The 19,318-nt window shown below is 43.2% G+C and overlaps 2 protein-coding genes across 3 annotated transcripts in view; one reads left to right on the top strand and one right to left on the bottom strand.

Moving 5' to 3' along the window:
• The window catches only part of LOC137370244 (uncharacterized), a 167,775-nt gene that overhangs the window by 17,891 nt on the left and 130,566 nt on the right, over positions 1-19,318 (bottom strand). The gene's annotated exons all lie outside the window — the stretch shown is intronic.
• epdr1 (ependymin related 1) overlaps positions 1-19,318 on the top strand; it is a 57,104-nt gene that overhangs the window by 21,387 nt on the left and 16,399 nt on the right. Inside the window, exon 2 of the mRNA XM_068032617.1 lies at positions 4,301-4,509. Coding sequence (XP_067888718.1) covers positions 4,301-4,509 — 209 coding nt within the window. The remainder of the gene's footprint in view (positions 1-4,300; positions 4,510-19,318) is intronic.

Genomic DNA, 19,318 nt, shown 5'->3' with positions numbered 1-19,318 from the left:
TTCCAAGGACATGATGCAGTTTTGTAAAACGTGCCATATGTGCTAGTTTGTGGGAAAACTGCAACTTGCCGTAAAACCTTTAATTCCCATACCAGTTTTTGGGGAACCATTTAGTAAGGTGTTGGTAGACTATGTAGGACCTTTACTGAAAACAAAAGTGGGCCACCAATATATACTTACTGTCATGGATATGGCTACTTGGTTCCCAGAGGCCATTCTTTCGAGAACAGTTTCTGCTAAGGTAGTGGTAGAGACGCTAACCCAGTTCTTCACTAGATATGGATTACCGATTGAGTTTCAGTTGGACCAAGGTTCCAATTTTATGTCAAATTTCCAGGAAGTTATGAATAATTTGGGTATAACACAGTTGAAGTCTTCAGCATACCACCCACCGACACAAGGGGCTTTAGAATGGTAACCATCAGACCCTCAAAACGATGATCAGGGCATACTGTCATGAATATCCCCATGATTGGGATAAAGGGCTCGAATTTTTTTTTTACCCCTGGGGATTCAGCTAATGAGTCTACTGGTTTTAGTCCTTTTGAATTAGTTTGTGGACATGAGATAAGAGGTCCTCTAAAACTAATTAAAGAAAAAATTTTAGAACAGATGGACGAATCTTCTGTGCTAGATTATGTATCCATGTTCCAGGAGCGGCTCACGAGGGCCTGCAAAGTGGCTCGGAACACCTGAAAGCTTCCCAGACAACCATGAAGATAGGGGCGGGCAAGCATGCCAAGACCTGAACATTTCAACCAGGGGGTGAGGTATTGGTATTATTGCCTTTACAGGGTGAACTGCATGGTTCAGTGGTCCATTTAAATTGGTGAGAAGAATTGGTCAAGTAAATCATTTGATTGACACCCCAGATCGCCAGAAAAAGAAACGGCTGTCTCATATCAATATGTTGAAACCGTATCATCGTTGGGAGGAGGATAAGGAAGCACAGGTATGTCAGGTAGTAGGGACAGTGAAGGATGAAAGGGATAATGAGGATGAGGCAGAAAGAGACCTAGACCATTCTCAAATTAAACTTCCTACTATCCAGTTAGCTAATACTGAATTGTGAGGGGGATTGGACACGATGCTTTCATATTTAGGTGCAGAACAATGAGAAGACCTAACAAGGCTACTCACCACATTTAATGGAGTCTGTAGGGACCAAACACGATGTACAATCTTTGCCACATGTGATGTGGATGTAGGGGAACCCTTTCCTATAAAGCAGCATCCTATCACTTCAGTCCAGAAAAACAGGCCCAGGTAAAAGCAGAAATCCAATACATGCTGGAAAAGCACCTAATTGAACCCAGTCAAAGCAGCTGGTGTTCCCCAGTGATGTGAGAGCCTAAACCTGATGGTTCAGCTGAATCCTGTGTAGACGACAGAAAGGTTAATTCAGTTACAAAGGCAGATGCCTACCTGGTTCCTGACTTGGAAGACTGTGTTGACAGAGTGGCAGTGCCAAGTTTCTTACAAAGATAGATTTGTTAAAGGGATACTGGTAGGTTCCTTTAGCACCCAAGCTAAAGAAATATCGGCCTTTGCCACACCAGACATACATTTCCAGTGCTGAGTGATGCCAATAGGGCTAAAAAATGCCCCAGCCGCTTTTCAGAGATGAATGAACCACGTGGTAGCAGTGTTCCTAACTGCGTGGTTTATCTTGATGGCATGCTGGTATACAGTGACACTTGGAAGGACCACTTGGGACAGCTAGAAGCTCTGCTTAGAAAATTACAATCATCTGATTTAGCGATGAACCTTGCCAAAAATGAATTTGCAAAAGTGAGAGTAACCTACCTTGGCCATACAGTAGGGCAAGGACAAGTGTTGCCTAGAACAGTAAAAGTACAAGCAATAGTGGAGTTCCCGACCCCTGAGACTGAGAAATCATGAGGTTCTTGGGGATGTGTTTGTACCAAATTTTAGTACTGTAAATGGTCCACTGATTGATTTGTACAAAAAAAAAAGCCAAAGTGGTGTGGTCAGGGGGATGCCAAGCATCTTTTGAGAGGCTGAAAGCCATTTTGATCGATGAACCAATGTTGGCTGCTCCAAATTTCACTAAGCCCTTCAAGGTAGCAATTGATGCTAGTGACTTGCGGGTCAGTGCAGTCCTGTTACAGGACGATGAGTCAGGCATAGAAAGGCCAGTAGGATACTTTTCCAAAAAGTTAAATCAATACCAAAAAAGATATTCAACAGTGAATAAAGAAACCCCTGGCTTATTGCGAGCTCTTAAGCATTTTGAAGCCTGTGTCTGCCACAACTACAGAGAGACACTGGTATATACCGTTCATAACCTGCTAGCCTTTGTGGAAAACTTTTAAAAACAGAATGCCAGACTATTCCGATGAAGTCTACTATTGCAACCTAATCACTCAAAGCTTATCCACATTGCGAGAAAAATAATGTAATTGTGGATGCTTTGTCTAGAATCTAACATTGATTTATGAGTACAATGATATTACAAAGCCAAACTGTATTGGCTACAGATAGTGAATGAAAATCTGTGTAAATGTTTTAATAATATTCATCTTTTTTCACCTTGTAATGAAACGTGTTTAAAAATGGCATTTCATTCCTCCAAGGATGGAGGTGTTATGAAAGTGCTTCCATTTTTTAATTTATGTTTTGAAGACTTGTGTTAAAACTGAAAAGATTCCATGGATGTGTTTTTTTTGTTTTAACCAAGTTCACTGAAAGGACACTTGAGATGTTGTTTGAAAATAATCTGCGCTGGAAATCATGTGCCTTAAGCTCAATAAACAACAGAAACCTTGGTGACCTGGGCAAGATGTCTACACAAAAGCTGCATGTCGAGGTTTATGGAGGTCAGGAGATTGACTTTCTGTTGGGCTGTGAGCTGTTTTGAGGACAGTTGGTGTTCTGCCTGCCAAGGAAAGAGAAACCACCCAACTCGCCTCTTTCTCTACCTCTTTGAAGAAACCCTGCAAAGATCCCGTGTGGGAGAGCTAAAGTGCCTGGTGCTGCATTGCTCCTGAGAAGCTGGACAAACCTGCCAGATTAATGCACAACGCTGCCTTATAAGAACTGCTTTAGAACAGATTCCAGTGACCCATCATCATATACCTGGACGCCAGACCAAAAGGGACAACTGACCTCCTTCCATATCTTTTTTTTTCTTCAAGAATTAGCAAGTGTTTGGCTTTTGTCTTTTTTTTTTGTAACATACCTCTTCAGAGAGAATTTCTGTTTTTTTTGTGTGGGGTGGGGGGGGAGATTTAAAAAGGGAACTTTCATATTTTGATCTGTGTTTTTGTTTACTGTGCTTCGAGCTCACTTGATTGTAGGCAGTCTTGCTTCTGATTGGGGCCCGGTATTCTTAAACCTTGTTCACGTAGGAGACTTTTCTCTCTGAGGTTCACGTGTTTTCACAAGATTCAATTCCCTAAGAGATGAGCAGGCGACAGAGAGGTCTTCTCAAAACCAGGCGCCAGGAACTTTCTGTGTTCAAATCTCAACAGCCAGCTAGTCATATGGCTAAAACTGGTCTGACCACTTCCTGTGTTTGTGGATTATGCTATCTTAACAGTCATCCTGGAATGCTAGCTCCCCCCACCTTCAACGTCTGGTAATCAAAAGTCCATTGTTGGTTGAATGGATCAGGGCATGGTCTTTTGTCCCTTGTTCTAACTCCGCTAGTTACTATGCAAATGTCTTTCCAGTCAGGGGCTTGCAATTTTAAGTTTTAATGTTCATCTGGCAAAATCATGTGTGTCTCAATCTTGGCAGGTGGGGGGTTTGCCTGACATTTATGAAAGAAACCTGGTTGGTGTATTTTATTCTGGGATAAAGAGGAGACTATATGATTGACTGCATCGGTAACTGGGTAAACATTTAAATATATATTATGACCTGTGGAGAAGTGGAACTAGAAAAGACAGTGCACTCCTCCAACTCAGTCGGAACTGTGACTGAAGGATTAAGAGATGGAAGCTCAGTTCAGGCTCAAATAAGATGCCGAGATCATAGAGAGTCTGGTTCAGCCTGAGAGTGGCTGAGTGTGGGATGGAATTGTTATGGAGGGAACTGCCATTGTGGCTGTGACTAACGACAATGGCTTTGGTCTTCCTAATATTTAATTGGAGGAAATTACAACTCACCAGGGCTAGATATTGGACAGACAAGCTGAAAACAGAGGCAATGGAGGGGTCAAGAGGTGTCATCAGAGTAGAATCGTATAATTGCCACATATACAATTTTTTATATGCAAGATCTTATTTACAAAGGTCTGGTGATAATATGTTCCACTCTTTTTTATTCCTTCTAGATTTTATGAATACATTTATCTGTTTAAAAATCCAGTCCTTTTTAAGATTGAGCAAGTGACAAAGCAGTGCTCCAAACTACCTCTTACTCAGCCATGGGACCCATATGATATCCCTGACAATTCCACATATGAAGATCAATACAACATCGGTGGGCCAGGAGACCAGATTAAGGTCCAAGAGTGGTCAGACAGAAAACCTGCTCGTAAATGTAAGTAGCATACTATTTGTACCGTTGAAATAAAATGTTCTGACTTAATCTGTTTGAGACATGGCAGAAGTATAAGGGGCACGATATGTGTATGGTAGCATAGTTGTAATGTAGAGGCCTGAACTAATGATCCGGAGACATGAATTCAAATCCCACCATGGCGGGGAATTTAAATTCTGTTAATTAACTAAATCTGGAATAAAAAGCACAAATCAATAATGATGACCATATAACTACTGGATTGTCATTAAAAACCCATCTGGTTCATTAATGTCCTTTTAGGGAAGGAAATCTGCTATCCTTGTCCAGTCTGGTATTTAAGTGACTCCAGATCCACAGGCATATGGTTGACTCTTAACTGCCCTCTGAAATGGCCGAGCAAGCCACTTAGTTGTCTTCCAGACGATGGCTCACTGCCATCTTTTCGAGGGCAGTTAAGGATGGGCAACAAATGCTAGCTCACCAGCGATGCACACATCCCGTGAATGAGACTTTTAAGAAAAAATAAAAGTTGTTGCGTTCTGGATTCCTTGCAGTGAGTCGCAATGCAATCTTGTATCACCTAGTTGGCGCAGATTGAATTGGCTTAAGACAATATCATTGTCTGATGCAACCCCCATGGGGATGCTGTCATCAGTCTCCTCATTGCATTTAGAAAATTCTAAAAATGTCAAGACAATATACATATCCCATTGATTTCAAAGAATTTTTTGAAAGTAAGCATGCATCAACAATTCTAATAAGTACATCAACACATAGAGAGCAAAGGCATGGATGGTTATAGTCTGAAACTTTCTATTGAGGGTGAACATTGATATCTTAAAGACTTGTCAATAACCTGTTTGTTTCCACTGGGTTATTGACAGCTGCAATCATATCTCCCTTAACCATTAAATATTAGAAATTTTGACTATGGTAATGACTTAAAATGAAGCTTTGTTTTTACACCACATATATTCAAGCCACCAAAAAATATAATGTATTATGTAAATATCAGGTGTAGCAGTCATATTGAATTAAATTTATACTATCTGGTGTACATGCAACAGAAACAGAATGTTTTAAATAACTAATGTAATTCACTTTGAATTGCAATCACCTTATTTTGGTTTTTGGACTGAATTAGAAGCCCAAAAATGTCTTCCTTCAATGTAAAATGATTCATGTCCAAAATAAGAGTTAAATTTAACTAAGATTTTCACAATTAACTATAGTTGTAACTTACTGTTGCACTGTGTGTGTAAATTATCTAATATGTAGCCTATTAAATTTACTTAGGGGGCTATCTCTTGCACATTCAATAGAGATTAATAAATAGCTGGGAGTGTGCATTAACACAATCAAACCATATGTTTTACAGACTTGGACATGCTCACAGACATTGCTTGTTTTACATTGTATAATTTTGCAAAAGATTGTTTATCTTTCAAAATTTTATGTCTGCCATTAAGGTTGATGATTATTCAACATTCTACATCACAGGACCTGTAAAAGGGATGACAAATTAAAAGCAATGCCTGGGAGTATCTTGGGTTGTGAATCTTTGGAATTGTCTACCATGGAGAGACGTGGAGGCAGAGTCATTGAATATATTCAAGGCTGTGATCGATTCTTGAACTATAGGAGAGTTGAGGGCTATGGGGAACAGGCTGGAAAGTGGAGTTGAGGCAGAGATAAGATCAACCATGATCTTATTGAATGGCAGAGCAGGCTTGAGGGGCTGTATGGCCTGCTCCTCCTATTTATGTTCTTAACATTCATGTGGGCCGAGAAACTCGACTTGTGCCAAAAATGGGTGCAGAGTCTGAGTGATGACTCTGTCAGTGGAAAAAATAGAACTTAAAAAAAAAAATACAAGCTAAAGCTTTCCAATTTAACCAAAATGATCAGTATAAATGCAGATGGTTTGCTTCAGTCACTGTCTCTTTCATATCTACAGATTTATATGACCTTTCAGAACTTATGCTTTTAAACAGTTGTTTTTCGGACTGTAGGAGATATATAGTGGGATTCTCTGCAAGTCATGTTGAGACCCCTGCCTTTCTTGATATATACTAATAACCTAGACTTGGATGTACAGGGCACGATTTCAGAATTTGGGGATGACGCAAAACTTGAAGTATTGTGAACTGTGAAGAGGATAGTGATAAACCTAAAGACAGGCTGGTGGAATCGGGAGGGAAACAAATGGTGGGTGAAACTTAATGCCGAAAAGTGTGAACTGATGCATTTTGGTAGGAAGAATAAGGAGAGGTAATATTAATTAATAGGATACAGTTCGAAAGGGGGTGCAGGAGCAGAGGGAGGTTGCAGGGCAGGTTGAGAAAGCAGTTAATAAAGCATGTGGGATCCTGTTTTTTTTTTTTTTACATAAGTAAGGGCATAGAGTGCAAAGAAAATAAGAAATAGGAGCAGGCTAAGGCCATTTACCAATTACCAACTAGAGAACAGGCCATCCTAGACTTGGGTATTGTGTAATGAGAGAGGATTAGCTAACAATATTGTGCGAGGTCCCTTGGGAAAGAGTGACCATAACATGATAGGATTCTTCATTAAGATGGAGAGTGAGAGATTTGTTTCTGAGACTAGGGTCCTGAATCTAAATAAAGGAAACTATGAAGGTATGAGGTACGAGTTGGCTATGATAGATTGGGGAACGTTACTTAAAGGGTTGACAGTGGATAGGCAATGGCTAGCATTTAAAGTGCACATGGATGAATTACAACAATTGTTCATCCTTGTCTAGCGCAAAAATAAAACTGGAAGGGTGGCTCAACCATGGCTTACAAAAGAAATTAAAGATAGTATTAGATCCAAGGAGGCGAAATATAAAATGGCCAGAACAAGCAGCAAACTTAAAGATTGGGAACTGTTTAGAATTCAGCAAAGGAGGACAAAAAGATTGATTTAAGGAGGGAAAAATAGCGTATGAGAGTAAGCTTGCAGAGAACGTAAAAACTGACTGTAAAAGCTGCTATAGATATGTGAACATAAAAAGATTAGTGAAGACAAATGTGGGTCCCTCAGTCAGAAACGGGAATTTATAATGGACAAAGAAATGGCAGACCAGTTAAATACATACTTTGGTTCTGTCTTCACAAAGGACACATTTTACCTCCCAGAAATGTTGGGGAACATAGGGTCTAGTGAGAAGGAGGAACTGTATGAAATCAGTATTAGTAGGGAAATGGTGTTGGGGAAATTGGGATTGAAGGCTGATAAATCCCCAGGGCCTGATAATCTATATCCCAGGGTACTTAAGGAAGTGGCTCCAGAAATAGTAGATGCATTGCTGGTCATTTTTCAAAATTCTATAGACTCTGGAACAGTTCCAACAGATTGGAGGGTAGCTAATGTAATCCCACTATTTAAAAAAGGAGGTACAGAGAAAACGGGGAATTATAGACTGGTTAGCCTGACATCAGTAGTGGGGAAAATGCTATAGTCCATTATAAAAGATGTAAGAGCAGAGCACTTGGAAAACAATAACAGGATTGGACAAAGTCAACATGGATTTATGAAAGGGAACTCGTGCTTGACAAATCTACTGGAATTTTTTGAGGATTTAACTAGCAGAATAGATAAGGGAGAACCAGTGGATGTGGTGTATTTGGACTTTCAAAAGGCTTTCGATAAGGTCCCACATAAGAGATTAGCATGCAAAATTAAAGCACATGGGATTGGGGGTAAGGTACTGACATGGATAGAGAACTGGTTGGCAGACAGGAAACAGAGTAGGAATAAACGGGTCTTTTTCCGAGTGGCAGGCAGTGACTAGTGGGGTACCGTAGGGATCCGTACTAGGACGCCAGCTATTCACAATATATATTAATGATATAGATGAGGGAATTAAATGTAATATATCCAAGTTTGCAGATGACACAAAGCTGGGTGGGAGTGTGAGGAGGATGCAGAGAAGCTCCAGTGTGATTTGGGCAGGTTGAGTGAGTGGGCAAATATTTGGCAGATGCAGTATAATGTGGATAAATGTGAGGTTATCCACTTTGGTGGCAAAAACAGAAAGGCAGATTATTATCTTCATGGCAATTAGATTGGGAAAGGGGGAGGTGCAGCGAGACCTGGGTGTCCTTGTGCACCAGTTGCTGAAAGTAAGTATGCAAGTGCAGCAGGCGGTTAAGAAGGCAAATGGTATGTTGGCCTTCATAGTGAGAGGGTTTGAGTACAGGAGCAAGGATGTCTTGCTGCAATTATACAAGGCCTTGGTGACGCCACATCTGGAATATTGTGTGCAGTTTTGGTCTCCTTATCTGAGGCAGGATGTTCTTGCGATGGATGGAGTGCAGCGATGGTTCACCAGACTGATTCCTGGGATGGCAGGACTGACGTATGAAGAGAGATTGAGTCAATTAGGCTTGCATTCGCTAGCGTTTAGAAGAATTAGAGGGGTTCTCAGAAACCTACAAAATTCTAACAGGACTGGACAGACGAGATGCAGAAAGGATGTTCCTGATGGCTGGAGAGTCCGGGACCAGGGGTCACAGTCTAAGGATAATGGGTAAGCCATTTAGGACTGAGATGAAGAGGGTTTTCTTCACCCAGAAAGTGGTGAACCTGTGGAATTCTCAACCATGGAAAGCAGTTGAGGCCAAAACATTAAATATATTCAAGAAAGAGTCAAGGAATCAAGGGATACAGGGAGAAAGCGGGAACAGGGTACTGAGTTTGGATGAACAGCCATGATCGTGTTGAATGGCGGTACAGGCTCGAAGGGCCGAATGGCCTACTCCTCTTTTTCTGTTTCTGTGTTTTTATTTGGCTCCTCAAGGCTGCTCAGCCATTCAGTAAGATCATGGCTGATCTGGTTGTCACTTTAACTCCACTTTCTGGCCTGCCACCCATAACCCTCGACTCTCTTGTCATTCAAAAATCTAACACAGCCTTGAATATATTTAGTGATCCAGTCTCTGCTGCTTGCTGGGAAGAGAGCTCCAATGCTAATGACCTTTTGAGAGAAGCAATTCCTCCTCATGTATGCCTTAAATGGGAGACCCCCTTAATTTGAAACTGTGGCCCCCTAATTCTAGATTCCCCCAGGAGGGGAAACATCCTCTCAGCATCTACCCTGTCAAGCCCCCCCAGGATCTTTCAATAAGATCATCTCTCGCTCTTCTAAACTCCTTTTCTCTTGAGGTAAACTCTTCATCCCAGGAATCAGCCGAGTGAACCTTCTCTGAGCAAGGAAACTATGATCAACCCATATGAAACAATGGATTGGCCTCAACTGGAGTATTTTGTCCAGTTCCACGCACCACCCTTTCAGAAGTGAAGGCCTTAGGGAGGGTGCAGAAAAGATTCACGAGAATGGTTCCAGATGTCACGCTCACGAGAAGTGCAGCAATGAAAATACAGAACCAAACTGGAGAGTTATAAAAAGTTGACTTTTCCTTTAAAAAGTGGACAGTGTGCTGCAAAATGGCCACCGAAGAGCAGGCTGACTTGGCCTATATATTCAAACTGTCCCACTGTCAAGGACAAAAGGATGCATTCTAGGCTGAGGTGTCAATTACACCCATCCCAAAACCATCAAGAGTCCCATTCTTGAATTGAATGGATTCTTCTGAAACAAATAAGGCGTGAAGTAGCCACATCTTGGTCCATTATGTGGTCACAGTGGGGGAGGGGGGCCATGTGTCTCCTAAGAGAGGCTAATGTGAGAGATTTTTACCTTTTTAAAAAAAAAAGCTATCTGGAGAGAGAGAGAGAGGGGCAAGATATCAAGAGAACATCATGTAAGCAGTCTAGCCAAGGGCTAGGAGTCAGTTGCTGCAGTAAGGAGAGATGATATCTTAGAGGGGGCATCAAATGAAGCTTTATGGGTAGAGTTTAGGAATAAAAAAGGGACAGCCACATTGCTAGGTGTTTATTATAGACCCCCAGATAGTCAGCGGGAAATTGAGGAGCAAATATGTGCGCAATTCGCAGAGGTGTGTAAAAATAATAGGGTAATTATATTAGGTGATTTCAACTTTCCCAACATTAATTGGGATAGTCATCATGTTAAGGGCTTAGATGGAGTGGAGTTCTTAATGTATACAGGAGAACCTTTTAGCTCAATATGTAGAGGATCCGACAAGGGAGGGTGCAGTGGTGGACCTAATTCTGGTGAATGAAGCCGGACAGGTGGTTGATGTGTTGGTGGGGGAGCATTTTGGTGATAGCGACCACAATATGGTACAATTTAAGCTGGTTATGGAGAAAGAAATAGACAAGTTGCAAAAAACGGTTTTGGATTGGGGGAGAGCGAATTTTAGTAAAATAAGGCAGGATCTGGCCAAGGTAGACTGGAAAGAGTTACTTGTCAGGAAATCTACAGAAGAGCAGTGGGGGGCATTCAAAAAATGAAATGGGGAGGGTACAGGCCCAACATGTTCCCTCTAAGGTAAAAGGTAGGAGCAACAAGCCCAGAGAGCCATGGATGACCAGAAACATTCAGGGTACGATGAGAAGGAAAAGAGAGGCTTTTAGTAAATACAAGGAGAGCAAATCAACTGAAGCATTGGCAGAGTACAGAAAGTGTAGGATGAAGCTTAAGAAAGCAATTAGAAGAGCAAAGAGGTGATATGAGAAAGCTCTGGCTGGTAAAAGTAGGGAAAATACCAAGATATTCTATAAGTATATCAATGGGAAGAGGATAACCAGGGAAACATTAGGACCCATGAGGGACCAAGGAGGAAATCTGTGGGTGGAGCCAGAGGACATTGGTAGGGTGTTGAATGAATACTTCACATCTGTCTTCACCCAAGAGAATGAGGATGTAGATATGGAACTCAGAGACTGTGAGGTTCTTGAGCAAATTGTCATAGGGAGTGACAAGGTATTGGAGGTTTTGGCAGGCTTAAAAGTGGACAAATCTCCAGGTCTGGACGATTTGTGTCCCAGGATGCTGTGGGAGGCGAGGGTGGAGATTGCAGGGGCTCTGACCCAAATTTTTAATTCCTCTCTGGCCACGGGGGAGGTGCCAGAGGACTAGAGAACAGCTAATGTGGTCCCACTATTTAAGAAAGGTTGCAGAGATAAACCAGGGAACTACAGACCAGTGAGTCTCACGTCAGTGGTAGTGAAACTATTGGAGAAAATTCTGAAGGAGAGAATCTATCTCCACTTGGAGAGGCAAAATTTGATTAGGAATAGTCAGCATGGCTTTGTCAGAGGGATGTCATGCCTAATTAATTTGATTGAACTTTTTGAGCATGTGACCAGGTGTGTAGATGAGGGTAGTGCAGTTGATGTAGTTTACATGGATTTCAGCAAAGCCTTTGACAAGGTCCCACATGGGAGACTAATCAAGAAAGCAAATGCACATGGGATACAGGGTAACTTGATAAGGTGGATTTAAAATTGGCTTAGCTGTAGGAGACGGAGAGACGGCTGTTTTAGTGACTGGAAGCCAGTGTCCAGTGGCGTACCACAGGGATCTGTGCTGGGTCCCCTATTGTTAGTCATTTATATAAACGACATGGATGACTTTGTGGGGGGTAGGATCAGTAAGTTCACAGATGACACAAAGATTGGCTGAGTGGTTAACAGTGAAGTTGAGTGTCTTGGGTTATAGGAAGATATAGACGGGATGGTCAAATGGGCAGAAAGGTGGCAGATGGAATTTAATGCTGAAAAGTGAGAGGTGATACACTTTGGAAGGAGTAATGTGTCACGGAAGTATTCAATGAATGGCCTGACACTGGGAAATTCCGAGGAACAAAGGGACCTTGGCATGTTTGTCCATAGATCTCTGAAGGCAGAAGGGCAGGTTAATAGGGTGGTGAAAAAGGCATATGGGACACTTGCCTTTATCAATCGAGGCATAGATTACAAAAGCAGGGAGGTCATGTTGGAGTTGTACAGAACTTTGGTAAGGCCACAGCTGGAGTACTGTGTGCAATTCTGGTCGCCACATTATAGGAAGGATGTGATTGCGCTGGAGGGAGTGCAGAGGCGGTTCACCAGGATGTTGCCTGGTATGGAACATTTTAAGCTATGAAGAGAGGTTGGATAGGTTTGGCTTGTTTTCGCTGGAGCAGAGAAGACTGACCTGATCGAGGTGTACAAGATTATGAGGGGCATGGACAGGGTGGAGAGGGAGCAGATGTTTCCCTTAATTGAAGGGTCAGTTACAAGGGGGCACGAGTTTAAGGTGAGGGGCAGGAGGTTTAAGGGGGATTTGAGGAAGAACTTTTTTACCCAGAGGGTGGTGACGGTCTGGAATGCACTGCCTGGGAGGATGGTGGAGGCGGGTTGCTTCACATCCTTTTAAAAAGTACCTGGATGAGCACTTGGCACGTCATAACATTCAACGCTATGGACCAAGTGCTGGCAAATGGGATTAGGTAGACAGGTCGGGTGTCTTTAATGCATCGGTGCAGACTCGATGGGCCGAAGGGCCTCTTCTGCACTGGATTATTCTGTGATTCTGGCTGTGAAAAGTCCAGCAAAAAACAAAGAAGGAGCTCTGCTGCATATCTTTTTATTCATTCATGGGATATGGGCGTCACTGGCTAGGCCAGAATTTATTGCCCATCCCTAATTGCCCTTGACGAGGTCATAAAGTTATACAGCACAGAAACAGGCCCTTCAACCCACCGTGTCCATACTGGCCGTCAAGCCTATCTATTCTAATCCCATTTTCGAGCACTTGGCCCGTAGCCTTGTATGCTATGGTGTTTAAAGTGCTCATCTAAATACTTTTTAAATGTTGAGAGTACCTGCCTCTACCACCCCTTCAGGCAGTGCATTCCAGATTCCAACCACCCTCTGGGTGGAAAATGTTTTCCTTCCATCTCCTCTACACCTCCTGACCCTTACCTTAAATCTATGCCCCCGAGTTATTGACACCTCTGCTAAGGGAAAAAATTTCTTCCGATCTACCCTATCTGTGCCCCTCATTTTGTATACCTCAATCAGGTTCCCCCCCCCCTCAGCCTTCTCTGCTGTAAGGAAAATAACCCTAGCTTATCCAGTCTCTCGTCATAGCTGAAATGCTCCAGCCCAGGCAACATCCTGGTGAATCTCCTCTGCACCCTCTCCAGTGCAATTGCATCCTTCCTATAGTGTGGCAACCAGAACTGTACACAGTACTCCAACTGTGGCCTAACTAGCGTTTTGTACAGCTCCATCATAACCTCCCTGCTCTTATATTCTATGCCTCGGCTAATAAAGGCAAGTATCCCATATGACTTCCTAACCACCTTATCTACCTGTGCAGCTGCCTTCAGTGATCTATGGACAAGTACACCAAGGTCCCTCTGTACGTCCTATGGTCCAACCATCCATTGTATATTCCCTTGACTTGTTAGTCCTTCCAGAATGCAACACCTCACACTTGTCAGGATTAAATTCCATTTGCCACTGCTCCGCCCATCTTACCTTTCCATCTATATCATCCTGTAATCTAAGATTTTCCTCCTCGTGTCCTCTGCAAACTTACTGATCATACCTCCTATATTCTCGTCTAAATCATTAATGCACACTACAAACAGCAAGGGTCCCAGCACCGATCCCTGTGGTACACCAGTGGTCGCAGGCTTCCAATTGCAAAAACAACCCTTGACCATCACCCTCTGCCTCCTGCCACTAAGCCAATTTTGGATCCAATTTGCCAAATTGCCCTGGATCCCGTGGGCTCTTACTTTCTTGCTCAATCTCCAATGTGGGACCTTATCAAAAGCCTTACGAAAGTCCATGTAGACTACATCAACTGCTTTACCCTCATCTACACATCTAGTCACCTCCTCGAAAAATTCAATCAAATTGGTTAGACATGATCTCCCCCTGACAAAGCCATGCTGATTATCCTTGAAGAATCCCTGCCTCTCCAAGTGGAGATTAATCCTGTCCCTCAGAATTTTTTCTAATAGTTTCCCTACTACTGATGTTAGACTCACTGGCCTGTAATTCTCTCGTTTATTCCTACTGCCCTTCTTGAATAATAGTACCACTTTCGCTGTCCTCCAGTCCTCTGGCACTTCTGTGGCCAGAGTGGATTTGAAAATTTGTGTCAGAGTGCTTGCAATCTGCTCCCTTGTCTCACATAGCAGCGTGGGATACATCTCATCTGGGCCTGGGGATTTATCCACTTTTAAGCCCGCTGAAACCACTTATACCTCCTCCCTTTCAATGCTAATTTGTTCAATTATATCACAATTGTCCTTCTCCATAGTGAACACAGATGGAAAGTATTCATTTAAAACCTCATCTACGTCCTCCGGCTCCACACACAGGTTGCCACTTTGGTCCTTAATGGGCCCGACTCTTTCCCTGGTTATCCTCTTTCCCTTAATATACTTATAAAACGCCTTGGGATTTTCGTTTATCTTGCCCGCCAGTGTTTTTTTCATGCCCCCTCTTCACCCTCCTAATTACTTTAAGTACCCCCCTACACTTTCTATACTGCTCTAGGGCTTCCCCTGTTTACAGCCCTCTGAATCTGCCATAAGCCTTTTTTTTTTCCTTATCCAATCCTCTATATCCAGTGTTTCCTGCACTTATTGGTCCTGCCCTTCAACTTTTATGGGAAGATGTTGGCCCTGAACTCTCACTATTTCCTTTTTGAATCACTCTCACTGGTCTGAAGTAGACTTTTCTACCAGTAGCTGCTCCCAAGGAGGTGGTGAGCTGCCTTCTTGAACTGCTGCAGTCCATGTGAAATAGGGACACCCACTGGGAAGGGAGTTCCAGGATTTTGACCCTGTGACAGGGAAGGAATGGCGATATAGTTCCAAGTCAGGATGGTGTGTGACTTGGAGGGGAACTTGCAGGTGGTGTTCCCATGCATTTGCTGCCCTTGTCCTTATAGTTGGTAGAGTTTGCAGGTTTGGAAGGTGCTGTCGAAGGAGCCTTGGTGCATTGCTGCAGTGCATCTTGTGGATGGTACACATGGCTGCCACTGTGTGTCGGTGATGGAGGGAGTGAATGTTTGTGGATGGGGTGCCAATCAGGTGGGCTGCTTTGTCCTGGATGGTGTAGAGCTTCTTGAGTGTTGTTGGAGCTGCACCCATCCAGGCAAATGGAGAGCATTCCATCACACTCCTGACTTGTGCCTTGTAAATAGCGGACAGGCTATGAGGGAGTCAGGAGATGAGTTACTCGCTGCAGGATTCCTAGCCTCTGACCTGCTCTTGTAGCCACGGTATTTATATGGCTACTCCCAGTTCAGTTTCTGGTCAATGGTAGCCCCTAGGAAGTTGAAAGTGGGCGATTCAGCGATGGTAATGCCATTGAATGTCATGGGGAGATGGTTAGATTCTCTCTTGTTGGAGATGGTCATTGCCTGGCACTTGTGTGGCATGAATGTTACTTGCCACTTATTAGCCCAAGCCTGGATATTGTCCAGGTCTTGTACATTTCTACATGGACTGCTTCAGTATTTGAGGAGTTGCGAATGGTGCTGAACATTGTGCAATCATCAGCGAACATCCCCACTTTTGACCTTATGATTGAAGGAAGGTCATTGAGGAAGCAGCTGAAGATGGTTAGGCCTAGGACACTACCCTGAGGAACTCCTGCAGTGATGTCCTGGAGCTCAGGTGATTGACCTCCACCAGCCACAGCCATCTTCCTTTGTGCTAGCTATGACTCCAAACAGCAGAGAGTTTTCCCCCTGATTCCCATTGACTTCAGTTTTGCTAGGGCTCCTTGATGCCATACACGGTCAAATGCTGCCTTGATGTCAAGGGCATTAACACTGACCTCACCTCTTGAGGTCAGCGCTTTTTCCATGTTTGAACCAAGGCTGTAATGAGGTCAGGAGCTGAGTGGCCCTGGCAGAACCCAAACCAAGTGTCACTGAGCAGGTTATTGCTAAGCAAGTGCCGCTTGATAGCACTGTCGATGACACCTTCCATCACTTTACTGATTGAGAGTAGACTGATGGGGCAGTAATTGGCCAGGTTGGACTCGTCCTGCTTTTTGTGTACGGGACATCCTGGGCAATTTTCCACATTGCCAGGTAGATGCCAGTGTTGTAGCTGTACTGGAACAGCTTGTCCTGTGACGCGGCAAGTTCTGGAGCACAGGTCTTCAGTACTATTGCTGGAATATTGTCAGGGCCCATAGCCTTTGCAGTATCCAGTGCCTTCAGTCATTTCTTGATATCACAGAGTGAATCGAATTGGCTGAAGTCTGGCATCTGTGATGCTGGGGACTTCGGGAGGAGGCAGAGATGGATCATCAACTCGGCTCTTCTGGCTGAAGATTGTTGCAAATGCTTCAGCCTTGTCTTTCGCACTGATGTGCTGGGCCCCCCCCATCCTTGAGGATGGGGATATTTGTGGAGCCACCTTCTCCAGTTAGTTGTGTAATTGTCCACCACCATTCATGGCTGGATGTGGCAGGACTGCAGAGCTTAGATCTGATCCATTGGTTATGGGATCGCTTAGCTCTGTCTATCGCATGCTGCTTATGCTGTTTGGCATGCAAGTAGTCCTGTGTTGTATCAGCCTGGTGAAGCTACCTCATTTTGAGGTATGCCTTGTGTTGCTCTTGGCATGCCCTCCTGCATTCTTCATTGAACCACGGTTGGTCCCCGGCTTAATGGTAATGGTAGAGTGGGGGATATGCTGGGCCATGAGGTTACAGATTGTGGTTGAGTACAATTCTGCTGCTGCTGATGGCCCACAGCGCCTCATGGATGCCCAGTTTTGCATTGCTAGATCTGTTTGAAATCTATCCCATTTAGCACGATGGAGGGTATCCTCAATGTGAAGGCGGGACTTCGTCTCCACAAGGACTGTGCGGTGGTCACTCCTACCAATACTGTCAGATGCACTTGCGGCAGGCAGATTGGTGAGGACGAGGTCAAGTATGTTTTTCCCTCTTGGTTCCCTCACCACCCAGCAGACCCAGCCAAGTCGCTTTGTCCTTTAGGATTTGGCCAGCTCGGTCAGTAGTGGTGCTACCGAGCCACTGTTGATGAACATTGAAATCCCCCACCCAGAGTACGTTCTGCACCTTTGCCACCCTCAATGCTTTCTTCAAGATCAACTTGGAGGAGTACTGATTCATCAGGTGCGAGATCGCGGCAGGTGGTAATCAGGAGGTTTCCTTTCCCATGTTTAACCTGTTGCCTTGAGACTTCATGTGGTCCGGATTTGATGTTGAGGACTCCCAAGGCAATTCCCCCTCCCCCCAATTGTATACCACTGTTCTACGCTTCAACTTGGTGCATCAGAGAACTGAAAGTGACCACCGCCTTCATTCTGCAGTCTTAATCCTCATAAAACTACAAACACCCAGACTTGCAACTTTGAAAGAAAGTGTTCTCCAAGAAGTTTCAACAGGTTTACGATGAACCCCAAACACCTACCTCACTTCAAATAACTTCCCCTTTTCCTCTCCTTGATTGTGTGCTGTTGTGGCCATTTCAGGAATCGTGTAAAGATAAAGTTATCTTTTGTTTAACCTATGAGAAAACCTGTCACTGTTTGTTTATTTGGCAAGTAAAACACTGGAGCTAACTCATTGTTTTTAAACAAAACACAATTGCGGTCAGTTGCGATGTGAACAGTGAGAACCATCCACACCCATTAGCACCTGGCCATAAATGGGGGCTAGAAGCTGGCATCTGAACCATCAGATTAAACGAGAGATTTGAAAACAGGAGGAAAATTGACCTCTAAAATTGTGGAGAAGTAAACAAAGGTTTTCTTGTATTTTGTTTCTAACACTGTAGAGAAAAAACAGAAGAGATGGCCACATTTAATGCTGAAGTGTTTGTAGAGCAGGGAGACATAGCCCATGCCAGGTTAAATAAATTAAGTATTGAAGATATAAAAAGCTTAGCTGTCCAGATGGGAGTGATTTTCAAACTAAAAACAAATAAACCTGCAATAGTGAGGAATTTAGCTAACCATTTTAAACTTGCCTCCGAGCCCGAAGTAGAAAGCATGGAACCTGAATCTGAGGAAATAATCCTAGCTGGAATTCAATTGCAAAGGGAAGAGATGCAAATAAGAAGAGAGGAAATGCAATTAAAAAAAGGAAAGGAAGAGAGAGAGTTTCAGCTTCAGACGGCAAAGGAAGTGAGCAAGAGTTTTAGCTTCAGAACGAAAAAGAGGAAAGAGAATTTCAGTTGAAAAGAGAGGAGTGGGTTGAGTTGGGAAGGTTGGCTGTACCCAGTCGAACCATCACTGGTGAGGCAAATGATCCTAACTCAGGACAGAAATTTGAGCTCTTAAAGTACTCGCACTTCATACCGAGGTTAATGTGGAGGATGTTGAAGCATTGTGTCATTTGAGAAGCTCACTAACCGGTTAAAGTGGCCTGAAGAAATTTAGACTTTCCTGATGCCGGGGTAAGTTAACAGGGAAAGCCTGTGTTGATTATTCCCTGTTATCAGAAAGAAACTCCCTTCATTACAAATAGACTAAAACAGCAATTCTAAATGCATATGAGTTAGTACCCAAAACCTATCAGCAGAAGTTCAGAAACACGAGGAAGAGACCTGCCCAAAACTGTATTGCATTTGAACGAATTTAAAACATGACTTTCGATTGTTGGATCTAAGCTCTCAAGCTCAAACCCTCCTATAAAAATCTGAGAGGTGTAATTCTATTAGAAGAATTTAAAAATAGCATCTCAGTTAATATAAGAACTCATATTGAGGAGCAAAGAATTATAAGGGTGAGAGAAGCAGCAGTAATAGCTGACAACTATGAATGAACACACAGACTTCTAACTCAGAATAAACTTGGAAATAGTAACTCTTACAGGCTAGGAAGAGGTAAAATGGAGGTCGATGAAATGGGCTCAAGAAAAAATAGATCAGTCATTAACTTTTAAAAGAAGGAACCAAGAT

This window comes from Heterodontus francisci, chromosome 5 (genome assembly GCF_036365525.1).
Source record: "Heterodontus francisci isolate sHetFra1 chromosome 5, sHetFra1.hap1, whole genome shotgun sequence".
Classification (NCBI taxonomy): Eukaryota; Metazoa; Chordata; class Chondrichthyes; order Heterodontiformes; family Heterodontidae; genus Heterodontus; species Heterodontus francisci.
Note: the sequence above shows the minus strand (reverse complement) of the source record. Positions and strands in the feature narration are given on the sequence as shown.